This window comes from Salmo salar, chromosome 02 (assembly GCF_965601325.2).
Source record: "Salmo salar chromosome 02, fSalSal1, whole genome shotgun sequence".
NCBI lineage: Eukaryota > Metazoa > Chordata > Actinopteri > Salmoniformes > Salmonidae > Salmo > Salmo salar.
In genome coordinates this window covers 57,305,888-57,326,483 of record NC_138292.1, presented here as the reverse complement: position 1 = coordinate 57,326,483, position 20,596 = coordinate 57,305,888, and the positions used below count along the sequence as shown (strand labels likewise).

Here is a 20,596-nt window from a genome sequence, read left to right as displayed (position 1 = left end):
CTGTGTGTGTAGCCAGCCAGCCAGCCAGGTAGAAAAATGGCAGAAAAATAAAAGACGGACATCAGAGTATTTTTCAATACACCAAAACGCATAGTAAGAACCCTAGTAGCCTAATATCTCAAAGACTAGTTGATAAAATGTTTATAAGAAAGAAATGAAATTCTAATGGAAATGTTTCACAATGATGTCATTAGGCAGAGCAGGCAACAGATGGCACACAGACAGCAGAGTTGGGGACAGATATGCAGGGACAGACTGGCAGAGACAGGGAGTTTGTTGAGTCTTTGTTTGGCAACATTATGAAAGGTTCTCCATTTTTTTGACTTGTAAAATAGGAACATAATTGGAAAATGCCATGGATACCCCCACTCTCAACTTAAACTGGTGACTGAACTAAGATTTGTTAAAGGCAATGGTATTGCTGTTGTGATTAGTTGTGTAGTTTTGGGTACCGGTAGTTAGGAGTACGGCAAACACCTTATTTCTTTGGTTCCTCAATATACATTTACCATATTTACATTTACATTACATTTAAGTCATTTACCATATTACAATGTAGGCTATGTGTTACAGCACTACTTTTGGTGTCCCCCTCAGGAATTGCTCTTGAGAAAATTTAATGTAATTGTCCCCTCCAAAGTTGATATCAGATTTTCGCCCCTGGGCACAGAACCTGGGATTCTGGATGCCTGCAGGCTGGAAAAGGCCAATCCCATTTTAAATCAAGCAGAGGATTCCACTTAAATCCCTCCTGACTTCACATTTTGGATTAGGCATAGGATTTTTTTCTGAAAGGTCCGGGGTATTCCCATTCTGATTCAGGCTCAGTTCTTCTTAAGCCTGTAGGGCTCACCAATAGACTGGAACTAAGCAGCCTTGAAAGTTTACTCTGGTGGTGGACCGTGCAGGTATTTTTAGAAGCGGTGGCAGTCACATTATTATGATGTATCATTCCTGAGGTATTCGTTGGACATGCCTTGAGTAATACTGTTAACGACGTGTATATTTAAGGTGAGTTAGAAAATATATTTCTGTTAACAAGTCTTCAAAAGTTACATCCGGCAAAATACATTCTTGAGATTTTTTAAGATGTTCAGTTGACAGAAACTTCCACGCTTTCTGACTCGGTTGGTTGACCTGTTGAAATGTAGCTATGATTGTGTGGTGGACCTGGAAAATAGTAATGAGATTATGTTTTTCTTAGCCTTTGATGATCCAGATATAATGATTGAAACAACCCGTTTAGAAGTGCACCCTCAGTTCTTGCGCAATCAGTATGGCCTACACTTAGCACAGTATACACTTTCCCTGAACTCAGTATCTACCGTGTGGTGGAATATTTTGGTACATGATCTAACATACATGAACAGTTTAACTACATGCCATGCAGCCGTTTAGAGGGGGAAAGAATCAGGCGAGAGATCAGATGCTACACGTTTATAATTTCATTGGATCTAATACAATGTATACAATTCATTCATAGAGTAAAAATCTCTAAGGTAACCAAATCATTATTCCGTAACAAGCACAAATTCTTGCTGCGTTTTCTTCAATGTTTGTAAAGCATGGCCCTGTTCTGGACCACACATACAAGATCTCGCCATGTTTAAACCCAGTATATAGTTAGGCTACACATGCTAAAGTTACTTTGAATCTTTTTACAGTAGAATTAACAGGTAAAGTCCAAGGCCAACAGGAATATCCCTCAGAAATACAAAATACAGTAGAGCAAAAGTTAGAGACCAAGTAATATAGTGTAAGTATACACAGTTGAATGTAAATTAAACACTGAAGGTCTTGGATCCAAAAGGAAAACCAGGACCATTGACTTGAAACATAGCACTACTTTACCTAGAGATAATATCTACAGTAGCACAGAAACGGAATGTTCTAGGACTCATAATACTTTGTTTTACCTTTATATAACCAGGCAAGTCAGTAAAGAACAAATTCTTATTTACGATGACAGCCTACTTGTAAAGATAAGGCCTTAGACTTAAGTATGGTGTTTTTTTTCATTCCGTACATGACAAGGGAATATCAACATTTAATGTACACAAAGCACTCCTATAGTGTTTGGGGTTTCATGCCTCAAAATACTCTTCCTTGTAACTTCTTTGGAGATGCCTTTCATTGTTCATGTTACTTCATTGTGTTTGGAATACAATCAACTTATCAGCTACAGTATATCCTCCTTCCATAATACCATTTCCTATGTCTTTCTAGTTGGGAATGACATCAGTCGCTTTGTTGAAGTTATGTGTGATTACGGTTTAGAACAAGAAGTTTTTACAATGACAATGAAAATATGACCAGCTTTTGGAATATGGGCTTTTCATTGGGGGCTGCTGAGGTGGAACTGCTCTTAGGTATTCTAGGGGAATAGTGGATGTCATGGTGGAATGTGGCGGAAAGTAAGAGCATCCTGTTTCATTGAATAGCCTCAGAGAGCCAAAAATAGGTTTTAGGGACTTGTCAATTGATAAAAAGCTAATATGAACTATTAGTGATCATCAAGAGGCTCAGTTTCAAGGTTAATGACCCAGAAGCAGGAAAAACTGGACGACGGTTCAACCAGCCCACTGGGGATGTTTGTTTGTCGGTCAAAGTTTTGGTCAAATGTAGGCTAAGTAAATGTCTACAGGTTAGTAATTAGTTCAGAAGATAAGTCATTGACTGAGGGAACGCTAGGTAAACTACAACAGTATTACCATGCAATATCCCCATAGACCCTTTGGATAACTTTGGCAGTTTTTTATTATTATTTTTTTTTACAAGGAAGCAAGTTACAGATACAGTACAGTTGGCTAAGTCCACAATAATTATCTTTGGCCCGGCTCATGTCAGGTCAGGTCATGTCACACATTGACCCAAATGTCTTTGATATTGTGATTCTGAATGGTAATGTAGCACAGCTGGTTTTCTATCTACTTTGTCTCCAGGCTGGGAGGTGTGAATGTTCAATGTTGCCTAATGAAATGAGATGTTTCTGTCCCAGAATGTACTACCCATGGCAGCAAAGGCAGCACAACCGTGATGAAGGGCATTGCTATGTTGGGCTTAGTTGGACTTGCTACAGTATGTGTTCTGCTGCTCTGGATAACAGCCAGAGGAAAGGCCTTGAATGACTTCTAGGCTCCTCTGTCAAACCAGAGGGGTATGTGAGAGAAAGAGTGAATGGTAAAAGCTGTGTGCCTTACGGACACAATGTGGCTTTGTGAGAGCAAATCAGTGCAATACAAATGTAGCTGGAACTCTCCAGCTCTCTATCGCTCACACGGCCTCTATTCCCTCTCCCTCTAGTCTATCTACTCACATCTCTGCTGACAAAAAGAGCTGCCTATCATTTGTAGGAGTCCGTTTTTGGACAACCTGTCCTGCACTCTTCTTTCAGTTCTTGAAAGAGGAAGCAGGACAACTACTGCCCACGTCCGTCTGGTTTACCCCCTCGGCCCTGTCCCCTCGCCTCACTCTACATGAAACTAACTGTGCCAGTGTACTATTAACACCAATAATGAATGTCCAGGCGAGATGAATCCTCCCTGGAATCAATTAGTAACCCAACTCTCTCAGGGGAGGATTAAGTGCACTATCCATTTCTAGAAATGACAAACGACCAACCTCACTGAACTCACTGATCAGACTGTCCTGTATTCAAGGGCCGTCTTCTCTCCAATACTCCCTGTGGTCCACAGGTTAAGCCTGAGTCAGTCAATCAACCAATCACATCATAGATCATAGCCCGAGGGAACCAATCATGATCTTTTCCACCCATTTGCAATACAGTACAATCAAATCGCTGTAGGGATGTTAACAGTCTTGTCCATGTAGTATATGTGGAAGGTATGATTGGCAAGGTAGGTAGAGTATGATGCACCAGTAAGTTTGTCAACATAATAATACAAATCAATGATTCCTTGGCTCATATACTGCTTCATCGATGATGTCAAACCTGATAACTGGCTCTGCCAGAGTACAAGCCAAGGATGTTCACCTATACTGGAGGGAGTCCATGTATGACCAGGATGCTATCTCTCAGTGAGGTTTATAATGTTATTATATAGACATCTGACGTTTCTCCGAACGTTTCAGCTAGCTAGCAATTGCAGAGGCTGTCTAGAGCGTGTTTTTTCATCATGCAGTCATAAAGTCCTCTTCTCTTCTAGCCGTAAGAAGTTGTCACTAGCCACACATGCTACAATCATGCAAAGTCACTACATTAGTCCATGAAACAGTCAGGCGGTTAACTATAGTAATGCTCCCACTGATATCCGTGTATTTACTTGTATGTTTTATTTCATCAATGTAGTATAAAAACTTGGAGATATTTGTGTGACAGCTAGACAGTATTTGTGGTCAGTTACACATTTAGGCCATTCTAAGATCGTCCCCCTCATCTGGGAGTTTGTATCTCTGTCTCCTTCTAAAAACAATCCCCCAAAAAGCACAGGGGGAAAAAAAACATTTTTGGCACAATGAGTGTATAGCACCACTATAAACTACACAATACTACCAACAAGCAGTCTCTTGGTTAGACAGAAATCCTGTATATAGAAGCATATTCATACAAACATGAGAGCAGCAGCACTGGCGTCTTAGTACTTCAACCCCAGCTGGAGAAACAAGATTATCCTATCAGCAGTGTACAGAGTCCTGAGCCCAGCTATGCTGCCAGTCCCCCTGGAGAAATAAGCCAGAGAGAGAGAGCTCCCAGTCAAAGAGAAGGGGGGATGTGGAGAGGAGGGAGAGAAGGGGGAGAGCGATAAAGCACATCTATTCTGGGTTTCTCTCAGAGGTACAGTTTATTCTTTCAAAAGTAATCTCTCTTTTCACTTCATGTCTCCAAATGTTGCGAAAAGCTACGGCTCATCATCAATTGGTGATTCTCTCTCACGCACACACTTACCAATATTCATTATTTTCTATAGCTGCTGCTGAATGGTCGATGGTGAGTCATGTTAGGACACTTAACTCATGTGTAAAGTTTTTATGTTTTTTTGTTTCAAAGATGCTAAGAGATGGAAATCAGAGTTCAACTAGACTACACAAAACCAATGTTGTCCTGTTTTGAGAAGAATGATTACAACACTTGTATTCGGGGGCCTGTTGTTTGCCACCTGTTATTTAAAGCAAGAGCATCTGCCTAACTTCACAGAATCGTAAAATACACACATGTGCTCAAAAAGATGCATACAGACATACACTCACACACGAAAACAAACAATAGTAAAATAGCAAAATTCTATGGTTTCCTTTTATCTTTTTCATATCAAGCAAGTACCGTTAGCCTCACGTGAAGCGAGGCTTTAGGGTTAAGTCCTTTCCTTCCATAGTTGTAACTAAACAGCACCAGTAGAATTTGGCTGGCCCTAAGCCCTAGCCCTGGCCCCCCAGGGGCCCCGCCGGTCCCATCCTCACTCTCTCATGGTTGCAGTCATTAGCTGGTGGCAGTCCAGTTCCCCCCGCAGCTCCAGGGGCCCTGGCAGCCTCATGCCCGTCTTCTGGTCTACACACCAGCACTTTCCCCGCTGCCCGTCACGTGCTGGCTGGCACTGTAGACACAAGAAACAAGACAGGTATCAGTCACGAGCCAAATGGCATTTGTTGCATGATAGGCATATGATACAGATCAATGGCATAAGGTAGAGGTCCCCAAATACATTCAGCAATGGACCGATTTTTCCTTGAGCGGATGGTCGGGGGCTGGAACATAGTTATAAATAATTTGTACACTGCAAATTGGCCGCAAGAATCTCAAACAGATATACTATTTGACAAAAACAGAGTCATTTCAAACCTTGATTACATTGTGATACGATCACATATGCCTCTCTATTTATGCGTGGGAATACTTGGGAACAGATTTCCTAAATTAAATAACTTTGAGCTGATTTCCTGGTGATTCTATAGTATTTTATGTCCAACAACGAAATATATATTTTTGGTTCAGAAAACTTGGCTCAGAAAACCGCAGGAACTCTGGCATAAGCTATTGCAGTTTCTTAATAGCACTTAGTTCCCTTAAAGCTGGATTACTTAACGGTGAAACGCCACGTCCGTTTGTGATATTACAACAACAAAGAAGTTACTGCAAACAACAAACACTTTTTGTCATCCTCGGACATCATTGCACGCACAATAGAAGAGCGCAATATGTAATGCCCATTTTTTTTTTTTTTTATACCATGCTGCACGACTCATCAGCTCGGAAACAAAAACAATAACAACGGTGGTAGGGCGGTCAATGGCGATGTTTCCACCCTACTGCGGATTCCATCTTTAAGGTACCTTAAAATTCAAACCTGAGGTACCTTCAAATTCAAAACCACTGTTATATTTGACATTGTTCCATTTGTTAAGAACTTTCTCTCAAGCCCCCTCAATCTCACCAGTGTGAATATGGATCAATTGAATACAATCTCAAAGTTGTATGAGTCATAACCACTGAGTGATAAGTATCTGTACATAACCTGGGGTGGTTTTGAAACACCCCATCAGCCTGGCTCAGCTTTCCTATTGAGATTCCTCCTGTGCAATGAAAAGATGCCAGATGACCTCTCATAACCTTAGTTATGCTCACAAAGGGTGCCGTAAAGTTCTACCACAATGCAATTATAGTTAAACAGTAAACAGATGCCTTTTACACACTATAAAGAGCAGACTTTAAATGTGTTACACAATCAAGCCTAACCCCAGACTATGATGCTCTTGGCAGGGTAAGCCTTTTATCACTGACTGACTCTGCTACGCCTGTTGCTTCGTAGCGTATTCAGCTCTACAGAGCAACAAGCCTTATCTAGCTCCATGTTCTCAGATTCTTCCCAGTCTTATCTACAAAGTCGCCCATTTCAGACATAGCGAGAAATAATTGCTTTTCGAAAAGCTAATGACATCTATCACTGCAATGAAGCGATTACTGTCAACCCTTTTAGGTTAACCACTGTGTTGTGTTGTACGCACACGGTTCAGCACGATTTTTCTTTGATAAATCACTCCGCTTGTCTGTAGATGTGGAGTCTTGGTAGGAGAAAATGCTCACATAAAACAATGCTGTTACAGGGCCATTTTGTGTTTTGGCTAATAGAGCCGTGGCAATGTTAGAGGGGATTGTTTGCGTGGTGTGTTCGTATGTGCCTGTCTGATACCAGACCGAGTGAATAATAGACGATCGGATCTCCCTTGCTAAAGACCTTCTCCACAGACTACCTGGATAAATGTCTGCATCCAAATTGGCACGATATCCCTTATAGTGGTCTACTTTTTTGGTAGTGGCCAATAGGGCTCTGGTTAAAAATAGTGCACTACATAGGGAATAAATAAGGTGCCATTTCAGAGTATGTCGGAGTACTTCCTGAATAGTGCATAATATAGATACCATTGGGATAATGACTACTTGTCAGTCAACAAACCTGCTTGGCATGGAAGTCTCCGTTCTTGTCACAGTTGGGTATGGGGATGCTGTAGAGATCCTCATGGGTGCGAGTGTTGGACACCAGTCGGTCCAGCGCTCTCTGCAGCTCAGCACGACATGGAGCCTGAGGACGACCAGTGGAATTAGTCGTAAATCTGTTCAGCTATCATTCCACTCCTTGCCACTCCTGTCATGTTACTCTTTGGCATATGACACGGAGAACAAGGAGTGGAATGTCAGCTAAACAGACTGGTACCCAGGCTAGTGTGCCCATGTAGATGTTTGAAAATGTACGCCCATGTATGCTTATATACGTCCCTGTAGGTATCTGGAAATGGCAAAGAGTTTTATACTACCCTTTGTTGTTGATTTCAGTGAACACCTGGGTTACGTTTCATGAGATGACCATTAAATGATGAGGGCTGAAAATAACGAATAGGTTACATGCCGTTTGTAACCCAACTGCTAAACTCATGGATTTTGATCTGTTAAATAGTCATTGAAAACACCTGTTAGACCTGTGTCGGTCTAGTAACAAGACTCAACGAGACTCTAGTTGAAAGTTATGGGGTGACATTATTTTTTATATCCAGCACCTGCTCAAATACTTTAAATGTGAGTATGTAATGTTTTCCTATACGTAACCTTTATGTGTAATCTTTTCCTATACGGAGGTGAACGGTGGTTGGTGCTCTCACCAGGGCAGCCTTTGGGTCCTCCCTGGCGTTGTTGCTTCTCTGATTGGTGGATTTGGCGGGGTGGCGGGCCAGGGTCTTCTGGATGCAGCGCTTGTCCTGGGGACTGCAGCGGATGTTGCTGTTATTGGGGTGCTCAGGGATGATCTCATCCTGCCTGTCCATCGCTGTGGGACACAACAGTTAACGTTGAGTCACAACACTACAAGTCACCGACATTTTATTTAAACCTTTATTTATCCAGTAAGTCCCATCAATGTCAAGAGACCTTTTTTTTTTACAAGGGAAACCTCTGGAGCTACAACCTACACAACACATGAAAGTCTCGCAATCCCAACCCATACAAGGTCGCAACTCATACGTGTCACACCACAAGAGTTGAAACAATAGACCATGCCATTTTTGACAAGCTTCTCTGTCAATTACACCGCCTCTCAGAGGCTTTTCGCAATTTGTCGATTGCATGAAAATGTATAATTTAATGTACCTAATTTACAGTATATCACTGATCTGACCCAACGCAAATGTTGTCATACCAACAGAGAGATATCTTTCCATAAATATGTGTATGTGTCCAATAACAATTGATTTGATTTGATGAAAACACCATGGGGAATTGTAGGCTAAGAACCAGGCTTAGCATCAAGGACAAACAGTGGTGTTCCCACTCATCAGGGGTACAGTCTGCCTACCCATTGTGGCCTGCGCCACATTTACCTTGCAATAATTCTCCAGTTCTTTGGCCCTGCAGGCAGCCAGCTGTTTCCTCAGGAACTGCCCCCCCCCCCCCCCCCCCCCTCCATCTCCCCTACAGCAAAAGAAACCCTCACTGTGCCAGATGGAGATTGGAAGAGGGTATTTAGCAGTGTCGCAAGGTGCCGGTGGGCAAACGTATGGAGTGTGGAGAGCTTTACAGCTGTTTTGTTCTGGCTTGACTGTTCACCTGTGGGCTTTGCAGGGTTGGTTGGTAACTCAAACACATTTTTCCCCCCCACCAACTGTTCTTTGCTGTTCTGCTTGTGACCTGTGGCATTTCATGGGTTGGCACTGCAACCATAGCACCCAGAGCCTGGGCTTTTGTGCTTCCTTGAGCTTTGTCTGTCAGATCACTGGAACGATGGCGTCTCACGTCAATGTGGCGTAATACCAGTTGCTTCGGGGAACCTACTATCTCTCATAGTCAGATCTTCTGCATTGCCCTCTCTGACCTTTCCACGTTTTCGAAGGGAATTCACTCTGTAATTAGGATTAAATAGCAATTAGCTATCAACAGGTTTTGTTGTGAAGTTATTTTTGTTATTGAACAATGGATAGACTAGCCTACTCATGAGGTAAGGTGACCTTTGGCTGTTTCAGACTTGGGGTAAAGGGTTTTGCCATTAGCTATTCTAGTCATATTTCAGTAATGAGACGAGAGGTTTACATTTCTATACCGTACCTCTCTACATGAGGTTGAGGTGAGGGAGTTGCTCTGAAGTTGATTGACAGGCTGTGTTCTGTCGACCGGGGGTTTGTATGTTTCTGTTGGCTTTACTCATCAGCACTTTCCGCCAGACCCAGCACGACTGCAGCTGTTTTCCCGTCTCCCTATAAATTCTTCTTTCCCTCTTTTGCTATTTAGCGGTTTGCCGAATCCATGCTCTTTTGGAGTGCCATTTCATACAAGCCCAAAGTTATTTAAAAGTGGGTCAGGGGTGCCATGTCCTGTTTGCTGCCACCGCTGTTCTCCGGGGAGGAAGCTGCTGCTTCATTGTGTGGTTTCAGGAGGATTGTGTCAACATCTCAGTTTCAAACACAGGCAGGCTAAGGCACAAGTCAGGCTGCTATGATGAATAATAGAAAGGACGGGACACACTCCAGGAAAAAATCCAAGTATAATCTTCTTTTAATAAAAATTGATAATGTTAAACAAACGGGGGGGGGGGAAGCCAGGGCTAACCATTTCAGCTAGAGTCCTTTGTCAAGAGCTATGATGAGGAACACAAGTATGGACAGTGTGCAGTATGCACTCGCATCCAACCCCAGCCACAGGTGCATAGCCAAGATAAAGAAAGACTCGATTTTACGACTGTTCTGATAAAGGTTCTATCATTTCCCTCTGTTTTGACAGCGTTTAAAAACCAAAGGTCATGAACATGTCAACAGGGAGGTTCATGTAAAGTTAACGTGTGTTCAAGAGCTGCTGGATCCCTCAAACCATCGTCATCTTCCGTCATATCATTGAATTAATGCAAACTAGTCTGCAACCGACCCAGATCCAAACCATTTTTCAGTCATTTGCTCTGACTTCACCTTCCTCCAGTGAGGTGTTTGCCAGGGAATGTTGGTGGTGTGTTCCCACTCCCAGCCCACAGAGGTTCAGAGGGTGGCATGGAACTCCAATGTTCCAGTTGCAGCTGTCACTGGGAGTCTGGATGGAGCGTGTGAACTAGTCTCAACACTGTCCCGGGGGACATGTCTGGCTCCGTAGGCTGGACGTCGTTACGCTATATAGCATTATAGTATGTCAGCTAGCGAGATGCTTATCGTCAGCTGTCATTGCATCAGTGGAAATCTGGGTGAGGAGACAGTGGGCGTTTGGCACGCTTAAATGTAAATAGTGCACGTTTGACACAATTTGTCGCCCACTGCATATCTTATGTCAAGTCATTGCTCTTTATGTAAGCTGGCATTAGCAAGAATGTGTACAATGTGTTTAACTAAAGTGTTACCCTCTACTTTTTGGGGGTATTTTAAGCTTATTGGTCCATAGTGCTTTGTGTGGCATATTTCTATACTGTAAAATAATACATGTGGACATTATTACAATAAAAAGGGATGTGCTCAAAACGACCCTTCCCTTTTTTTTCTTCAACTTTCATTTGACTTCTCTGCTCAAAGCATATAGCAGCCATAAATAGAGGTAGGTACCGCACAAAAGTGGACAAAATGAATTATCCATGAAATAAGAACTGAACCATAATTACTGGTTGGTTTGGGTGGTTTTTGCTCATGTACAGTAAGAATATCCCACAAAACAGGATCATGCACCAAAATACAACAACACAAAACATTACAGCAACACACTACTCGTGCCAATAGTAACATTGTTCGTAGTGATTAAGCACATTTTGATTGCAGTATATTTGAGTCTCTGGATCATTAGATAAGTGAGTCATTGAATGTATAAATTAAATGTTTAGTGTGCAAACTGTGCATAAATACATAACAACAGGCTTAACTCAAAATTAATGAACGACTGTTCAAACAATGCACCATTGGCTGAATCCCCTGCCAGATGTTTGTAATATAAGTGTTTGCATGGAATGTTTCCAAACAAAGCATGATGGGAGCGGTTGCTGTTTAATACGTTCACACATGAACTCACACAGTTTACGAGGGACTTTGATTTCACTGTGCTCCGAGGATTAGGCGTATTTGAATTTTACGACCAGCTAGCGAGCGCTCATCATCGCTCTGTGTTGTTACTCAGAGTCAGTTGGTTTGTTTGTGCATCTCTGTCTCCACAGCTCCGACACCAGGAGGGGTCCTAAATCCACGGTTCCATGGAGGGATCAATTAGCTAATCACATTTACTGCGTTCTGCTGCAGAAAGCCCAGCTGTACGAATGGGATAAATACCCAAAGTAAGCAAATAATAAGGACCAAAACACGCCATCAGGGACATCTGCAATTGGTTTGTCCTATTCCCCAACATATCCTCAGTGGCCACAGAGAAATTATTGTTTCAGTTTCATAATTCCAGTGAGCACACAGACAAGTGTTTTTTCCTCACATCATAAGAAGAACAGGAGTTGTGGATGGTTGACAAGAACAGATGGTTAACTAGAAGTGCCACCGATAGGCCTGCCTAAATGCAGATACATACTGTACATCAGACACATGTAGCTCCTGCAAGCTTACCACCAGCAGGAATGGCATTCGCAACACCTTATGTCAGTAATGACATTTCCATTGACATCTGTATCTGCTTGTAAATACTATACATTTCCAAGTTTAAAAGGTTCGTGAAGCATTTGAAAATGACACCAAAGGAGACCCAGTCGGAATGTCTGAATGGATTCCAAGCCCTCATAAAGATTTCTAAGAATTAGGATTGAGAGAGAGTTTCTAAGAATCCGTTATTAAGGAACTGCATGAGATTTGCAGGACATGATAAGATGCAGAATGTACTCCAGTACTTACAGTTGCTATGGAAATTGAGTTTACGAATACTGCAGCTTTGAACTTGAAGGAATGCAACAGAAGGCGTACAGTAGATAGCATCTGGACATGTATTCCTCAGATTTGAATGGTCTGTGCGTCAGTCCATGGAAATGGTAGGCTAGCTTTGGGAAAAGTTTATTTACAAAACGTATGAAAATGTTATATTCTGAGTACTGACCGTTTCATTGGGATATGAGGTAGCATCTCAGTCTCTGGGACTGCTGCTTTATGGTAGCATTTCATCTGTACATGTGCTGTCAATTCAGGATCAGTCATACACTTCCCCCTATGGTGTCCTCGTCTTTGGGAATCCGTTCCATTTTTTAAAAACCCTCTTCTATTTTTATCAGACATGTTCACTGTTGCTAGGTCTGGGGCAGTGCGGGAAGCGTCTCAAGGAGATGTACCCCTCGGTTTAATAATGGATAAACCCGGCAAATGTGCCACAAAGGAACTATACTTGTGGCTTGGGTTTTTCTTATACTCCCTCTCTCTTCCTCTCTCTCTCTCTCTCTCTCTTTCCCATTTCTTCCTGTCTCTCTGGCGCATGGGGTTTCAGAGGCGCTGCACTGAAGTGTTGATGTAAGACTTATTGAGTAGGGCTACATTGGGGGGTATTTTGCTTTATGACAGGACTCGGGGGGGGGGGGGGGGGGGGGTCAACCGAAGCTCAACACTGGGATAGTAGGATTCCAGAACACTGAAAACAAAACATCCAAACATTTCGACACCGTTTAGCATTTCATCAATCGCTGACACTCCCTAGCTTGTCGAGAGAGTTTACGAGAACTCCCAAACCGCTGAACCTTCACCCTTTAGCCCACTTCTACTTCAGCGCTGCTCGCCTCAAATGGACAACACAATGGCGTTGACGGCGAAGTCAGTCAGTAAACAATGTTTAGGGAAAAACATTCAGCCAGATTAAGCAATGCAGAGGACGGTACGAAGCCAAAACCAAGACAGTCAACCTTTTATCATGCACTAAACAGCTTTCCCCCTCTCTCTGATTCCGTTTAGTCACGCTATGTGCTGGCCTAACCTAGGCTGGCCTCGCACAGAGCAGAAGGCTCTCATTTCTGCTCTGGCAGCAGGCGTGCCGATGAGCTCATCCTAGCAGAGCTGGACGGTGGGCGATGCGCTCCGAGGCAGGGGGAGAGGAGCAGCAACTCACCCAGGCCCAGGGGGAAACTGGTGCAGCAGTGCTGGAGACGATTGGAGACTTGAGTCTCTGGAAGTGCATCCAAAATGGCAACCTATTCTCCCTAAAGCAGAGCACTACTTTTGACCAGAGCCCTGAGAATAGTGTGCCATGTCAGACGCAGCTTGGAAGTTGAGGGCTGTTCAAGTCTGTCCAAAGTCTTGCCTTGCTGTGCTGCTTGGAACTGGTAGATGGTTCACTGCCATTACCAATAACCTTTGGAGGTCACGGCAGTGGTGCTGGTGAAAGAAGCGATGTTGGAACAATCAGTGTGGATGAAATCTGGAACAAATTAGTGAATTGCTTCATATGCGGTGCGTTTTTTACGATCGCTACCAAACTTCTTTGGCATAATACAAATCGCCACCGTGAAAAACTGCCTACGAGTTCCCCCTGCTTTGGAAGGGAAGAGAGGAAGAATAAAAAAAGCAGGAACAGTTTCATCTGCTGCCATCTGAAGAATACGATGGAACAGGAATAGCAGATAAGCCATACAGTATTAGATGTTAAAGTGGAACCAGACCTCTGCTGCTGCAGTAGGAAGAAGAATGTGACTACCGTGAGCGGATAAAGACAGGGGTTGTATCAAGATGTCTGCAGAGGGAAGTGAACAGGACAACTCCAGTAAAAGAGGAGTCAGTCAGTCAGAAATCTGCAGTGCCAGTGAGGAGGAGGAGGAATGGGGGCCATGAAGAGAGTGAGAATGAATTACTGATTGCAGAGAGCTCTAATAGCCTGAGACTGGCCGCACTCCATTACAGAGTAATTTCATACAGGCAGACAGGCAGCTTTTATTACCTCCTCTTGTTAAACACACACACACACACACACACACACACACACACACACACACACACACACACACACACACACACACACACACGTATCCCTGCAATACAACACACACACACAGTTCCCTGCAATACAACACACACGCGCATGACCACGTATTAACATGCTGAGATCGATAACAGGATACACACAGAGATGGACATACATTCACACATATGGTGCATATGCCAACATATACTGCAGCTACATCAGTACACTCATGCATACACTCACAAATATATACAAATACACTTATAATGTATTCTCACACATTTATATTCAGTTCACACTCACACAGACACTACATGACCAAGAGCATGTGGACACCTGCTCATTGGACATCTCATTCCAAAATCATGGGCATTAATATGGAGTTGGGCCCCCCTTTGCTGCTATAACAGCCTCCACTCTTCTGGGAAGGCTTTCCACTAGATGTTGGAACATTTCTGCAGGGACTTGCTTCCATTCAGCCACAAGAGCATTAGTGAGGTCGGGCACCGATGTTGGGCGATTAGGTCTGGCTCGCAGTCAGCATTCCAATTCATCCCAAAGGTGTTCGATGGGGTTGAGGTCAGGGCTCTGTCCCGGCCATTCAAGTTCTTCCTCACCAATCTCGACAAACCATTTCTCTATGGACCTCACTTTGTGCAACAACGAGGCTGAGCCGTTGTTGCTCCTAGACATTTCCACTTCACAATAACAGCACTTACAGTTGACATGGGCAGCTCTAGCAGGCCAGAAATGTGACGAGCTGACTTGTTGGAAAGGTGGCATCTTATGACGTGCCCTGTTGAAAGCCACTGAGCTCTTCAGTAAGGTCATCTACTGCCAATGTTTGTCTATGGAGATCGCATGGCTGTGTGCTCGATTTTATACACCTGTCATCAATAGGTGTGGCTGAAATAGACCAATCCACTCATTTGAATGGATGACATACTTTTGTATATATAGTGTACGTACACCCACACACACACACACACACACACACACACACACACACACACACATATTCACTGAACACACACGCAAAAACACATGCATACATATACAAACCCACACACAGAGCATGGAAATTTGATCACGCTCGCCGCATCCGATGTGAGTAAGACCTTTAAACAAGTCAACATTAACAAGGCCGCAGGGCCAGACGGATTACCAGGATGTGTACTCGGAGCATGCGCTGACCAACTGGCAAGTGTCTTCACTGACATTTTCAACCTCTCCCTGTCTGAGTCTGTAATACCAACTTGTTTCAAGCAGACCAAGAACACTAAGGTAACATGCCTAAGTGACTACCGACCCGTAGCACTCACGTCTGTAGCCATGAAGTGCTTTGAAAGGCTGGTCATGGCTCACATCAACACCATTATCGCAGAAACCATAGACCCACTTCAATTTGCATACCGCCCTAACAGATGCACAGATTATGCAATCTCTATTGCACTCCACACTGCCCTTTCCCACCTGGATAAAAAGGAACACTTATGTGAGAATGCTATTCATTGACTACAGCTCAGCGTTCAACACCATAGTGCCCTCAAAGCTCATCAATAAGCTGAGGACCCTGGGACTAAACATCTCCCTCTGCAACTGGATCCTGGACTTCCTGACGGGTCGCCCCCAGGTGGTAAGGGTAGGTAACAACACATCCGCCATGCTGATCCTCAACACGGGGGCCCCTCAGGGGTGCGTGCTCAGTCCCCTCCTGTACTCCCTGTTCACTCATGACTGCACGGCCAGGCACGACTCCAATACCATCAATAAGTTTGCCGATGACACAACAGTGGTAGACCTGATCAACGACGATAAAGCCTATAGGGAGTTGTTCAGAGACCTGGCCGTGTGGTGCCAGGACAACACCTCTCCCTCAAGGTGATCAAGACAAAGGAGATGATTGTTGACTACAGGAAAAGGAGGACGGATCACACCCCCATTCTCATCGACGGGGCTGTGGGGGAGCAGGTTGAGAGCCTCTAGTTCCTTGGCGTCCACATCACCAACAAACTATCATGGTCCAAGCACACCAAGACAGTCGTGAAGAGGGCACAACAAAACCTATTCCCCCTCGGGAGACTGAAAATATTTGGCATGGGTCCTCAGATCCTCAAAAGGTTCCACAGCTGCACTATTGAGAGCATCCTGACTGGTTGCGTCACTGCCTGGTATGGCAACTGCTCGGCCTCCGACCGCAAGGCACCACAGAGGGTCGTGCGTTCGGCCCAGTACATCACTGTTGCCAAGTTTTCTGCCATCCAGGACCTCTATACCAGGCGGTGTCAGAGGAAGGCCCTAAAAATTGTCAAAGACTCCAGCCACCCTAGTTATAGACTGTAATCTCTGCTACCGCATGGCAAGCTGTACCGGAGCGCCAAGTCTAGGTCCAAGAGGCTTCTAAACAGCTTCTACCCCTAAGCTATAAGACTCCTGAACATCTAATCAAATGGCTACCCAGACTATTTGCTTTGCCCCCCCCCCCCCCCCTTTTACACTACTGCTACTCCCTGTTATTTCCTATGCAGAGTCACTTTAATAACTCTATTATTATTTGACTGCTGCTCTTTAATTATTCGTTCTCATTGTTATTTTAAAAAAAATGTTAAACTACATTGCTGGTTAGGGCTTGTAAGTGGGCATTTCACTGTAAGGTCTGTTGTATTCAGCGCATGTGACAAATAACATTTGATTTGATTTGATTTGATACATCCATACACACAAGGTCAGGCCATGCGTGAAGAGCTGGTGTGTGTGCTCTGGGCCGAGGCTTAGTAGAGATTAGAGCAAACAAGCAGCACATTGCCACACCCTCCCCGGCTCAGGTAAGAACAGGGAGCAGGGAGAGAACACTCTGGCCCAGCCCCGGCACCCTGGCCCTCTTAACTGCGTATGGTCCAACTGGACCGGCTACGATCCAACATGAGAGAGAGAGGAAGAGAGAGTGTGAGAGCGATACCAACCAGTCCGCCAGGCTTGATTTTACAGCTACATCATATTATATACAGTACTAACCTGTAAAACGACTGAGGCTATTGAGGTGGCGGTGTTCTCATGCACACGTCCTAATTCTGGGTAGGCATGCCAGTGCGCCACTAAGAGTGTTGCGTACAGTAGCCTAAAATACAATATGGAGAGTTGGACCACAACTGAAGAAAAGAAGGTGGGATAACACAATGCATCACCCATTTTTAACAGAGGGTGACCACCATTGATACTACCTGCACATACAGCTCCATCAGTGGACAAGCGCTAAAGATACCGGTGTCCCACAACCACACCTTCCCTATTGTCTCACCTGAGTTCTCTTCCACATCCCTCTCGTCGGTGCACACTCCCTGTCCATGCATGAGCGAGTGGAGGGGCCTCTCCACGTTCCGTGGCGGGTAGCAGCGGAGCCCTGTGCCGCAGCGCGGCGAGTAGACGCCGCAGTGCACCCCCTTGGCCAGGGCACAGGTGGGGCAGCAGCCACAGCCCGCCTCCCTCACCGTCTCTTCGCAGCTGCCATCAGGCAGCTGGCAGCTGGCCAGCCGCTCCTCGGAGCACACGGGGCAGCGGATGGCCTCCTCCGTCAGACACAGGGTCGCCAGAGAAAGGGCGCCCACCGCCCACAGGCCCCAGCAGGGCGGCGCTATAGCCGCACCGCCACCTCGCACCATGGCAGTCCCGAAGGCGTGATCTCAAATCTTTGCCCTCGATTTCTCTTGCACTTTCCCGCAGTTTGTTTGTTAGTATTCCTTCTGTTTCTCTGCTCTCTCACCCACAACTGTTTGGTCTCTGCTTTAGTTTTGGAGGGTAAGGAATGGGAGGGAGGCGTTTGTCGGCTTTGGTCTTTGATGTTGCCCGCTGGTTGGTGTTTCGGGTGGCAGGGGTTTTGGCAGGAGTTGGAACACAATGTCCCCGCTGTTTAACCTCGCCTTTTTTTAGGCTTGATTTCCTAGCCCTAGGATGTTTGGGAGGTTGGAGAAAGAATGCAGGTAGATCAAAGAATGTTAAATATCTAGTCCTTGCTCTCCCATGCAACGAAAGTCTTTAAGTCTTTGAGTCGCACAAAGTGGTTTTTCATACGTTGGGAAGTAGAACAAATGTCCACTGGTCAATTTAGGTGAGTCTTTCTCCCTTCAAGTAGAATTCACACAGAGCCCATGAAGCCTCTTATAGTGCAAAGAGAAAAGTCTGTGGTTTGCCAATGTCCAGGTGAAGGGAAGGGGCATCAGGTTTTTCAAGTCGAGTAGCAATTTCCTCTTCCATATGGGGTGCAGTGCAATGGGTTGCTCCTGAGAATGGCTCTACACGAGTGGTTCCTCTTGGAATTTATACTGCTGGCCAATGGACACGCCTCCTTCTTCAAGGGGAGAGGAGCTGAAAGGCACAGGGAAGAAATGCCAGGCTAAGCGCTCACGTTCTCTCTCCCTCACTCTCTCTCCCTCACTCTCTCTTTTTCTCTTGCTGTCTCTCACTCATGTTCTCACACAGACACACACACATACTCTCTCCCTCACTTTTTCTCTCTCAATCTTGAATGCTCGCACAGAATTGCAGGGAAGAAAGACTGAGCTGAACCACCCTCCACACACATACACACACACGTTCACTCTCTCTGTACCCACTCTCACTCTCTCTTTCCCTGTGTTGAATATTCACAGAATGAGTATCTCACTTTTTGTCCCCTTATAACACAGAATCACACCGACAAAATATGTAACTAAAGCCTTCTCCTCTCTCACATTCAGACTCAAGAGCTGGCAGCACCTTCACCCTAACACAATGACTGTGAACACAAAACATTGCTAACTCGCATCATTACAATAGCTTGCCTTGAACCACTAACCCCTACTCTCCCCTCTCTCTCTTTCTCATCCCCCCTCTCTCGTTCTCTGTCTAAATACACACTAGCCTGAACATGAACTTGCACTCTGACACACAAACACACACAGAGAGAAAAACGTATCTGGAAAGCTATTATTCTCACTCGCTGTAAAAGGCATTCATATACACACAAAGGAGATAAAGAAAACCACTTCCATGCCATCTTAAACTCTCTTTCACAGACACACACACACAAACACCTCCAGCTAACGACAAAGCATTGTTAGAAATAACAAAGCTTGGGCAACCTCACGTCCCTTTCCTGCACATGGCCGTGGTTAGTGTGGCCAGTGTGTGTGTTGTGTGAGAAGACGAGTCCATTAGGCGCCAGCATCCCTCTTTTCCTCCCTCTGCATCTGCCCTTTACTCACTCACTCTCCATTCAATTCATTTCAAGGGGCTTTTTTGGCATGGGAAACATATGTTCACATTGCCAAAGCAAGTGAAAAAGATAATAAACAAAAATGAAAATAAACTCACTCTATCTCTCTCTCTCTGTCTCTCTCTCTCTCCAACTAGCTGTGCGGGTCAGCTATAAAAGGCAAATGGACAGTGCCCTCCACGTGGTAGCCCTGCTCCCACAGGTCTTAGAAAAAGCCTCCACTCTCCCACAGAGGGCTTCGCCAGCTAACTTTGAATTACACCACTAGCTGGGAGTGTTTTGATTGTGGATGCGTGTTTGTAAATGAGAGAATGTAAATTAGTAGGCCGCCAACATGTGTGTTAGTGTCTGTGTCTTTTGTGTACGTGCGGGTTAGTGTCTGTGTCTTTTGTGTACATGTGTGTATATGTGTGTGTCCAGGATCTTTCTCATTCACAACTATTTGGTTCCAAGGCTTACAGAGGGCTGGAACGACGCCAATTCTCTTTTATGTTCCTCTGCTTGTGTTTTACCATGGTAACCCAGCATGTATTGTAATGGCTTTGTGTGCTTTCCTTCCCTCTTTTTTTTCATTCTTCAGACTGGTGTCCCGCTGCCATAGGCTGGGCCATGGGCCGTGGGCCAAACCTCACTAGGCAGTGTAGTACCACTCAGGTGGGTGGTACGTGTTATTAGCGATGAGATTCTTTCCTTCCCTCTCTCAATAAATGAGCAGAAAACGACAGGGGTATGCAACAAATGTCTCAGCGTTCTGCAAGAAACCAGCGTCTAGTCTCGCACAGTGAATGTAAGTATTTTGCATTTTGGACTACATCAGTTGTCCTCTTTACTGATGTAGTGGGCCTCATTGATATTCAGTACAAATCCCCAAATTACCCATTATTGCTTTTTGGTAATACCTTTTGTAATTTCTATCCAAGTCTCTTGGTATAGGGGCCATTAAGTAATGAATAACAAACTATTACAATATTGGAACACGTACTGTAAATAATACAATATAACCTTTCTTCAAC

At 44.5% G+C, this 20,596-nt stretch overlaps 1 protein-coding gene across 1 annotated transcript; it reads right to left on the bottom strand.

Annotated features, from left to right (window-relative positions):
* Positions 1 to 5,409: 5,409 nt before the first annotated feature.
* Positions 5,410 to 17,991, bottom strand: LOC100194498 (insulin-like growth factor binding protein 4). Its single transcript, NM_001139586.1, has 4 exons — positions 17,631 to 17,991; positions 8,110 to 8,273; positions 7,410 to 7,535; positions 5,410 to 5,552 (listed from the first exon to the last, which is right to left on the bottom strand). The coding sequence occupies exons 1-4, from the start codon at positions 17,989 to 17,991 to the stop codon at positions 5,415 to 5,417; spliced, it is 789 nt and encodes a 262-aa protein (NP_001133058.1). The 3' UTR covers positions 5,410 to 5,414.
* Positions 17,992 to 20,596: the final 2,605 nt, after the last annotated feature.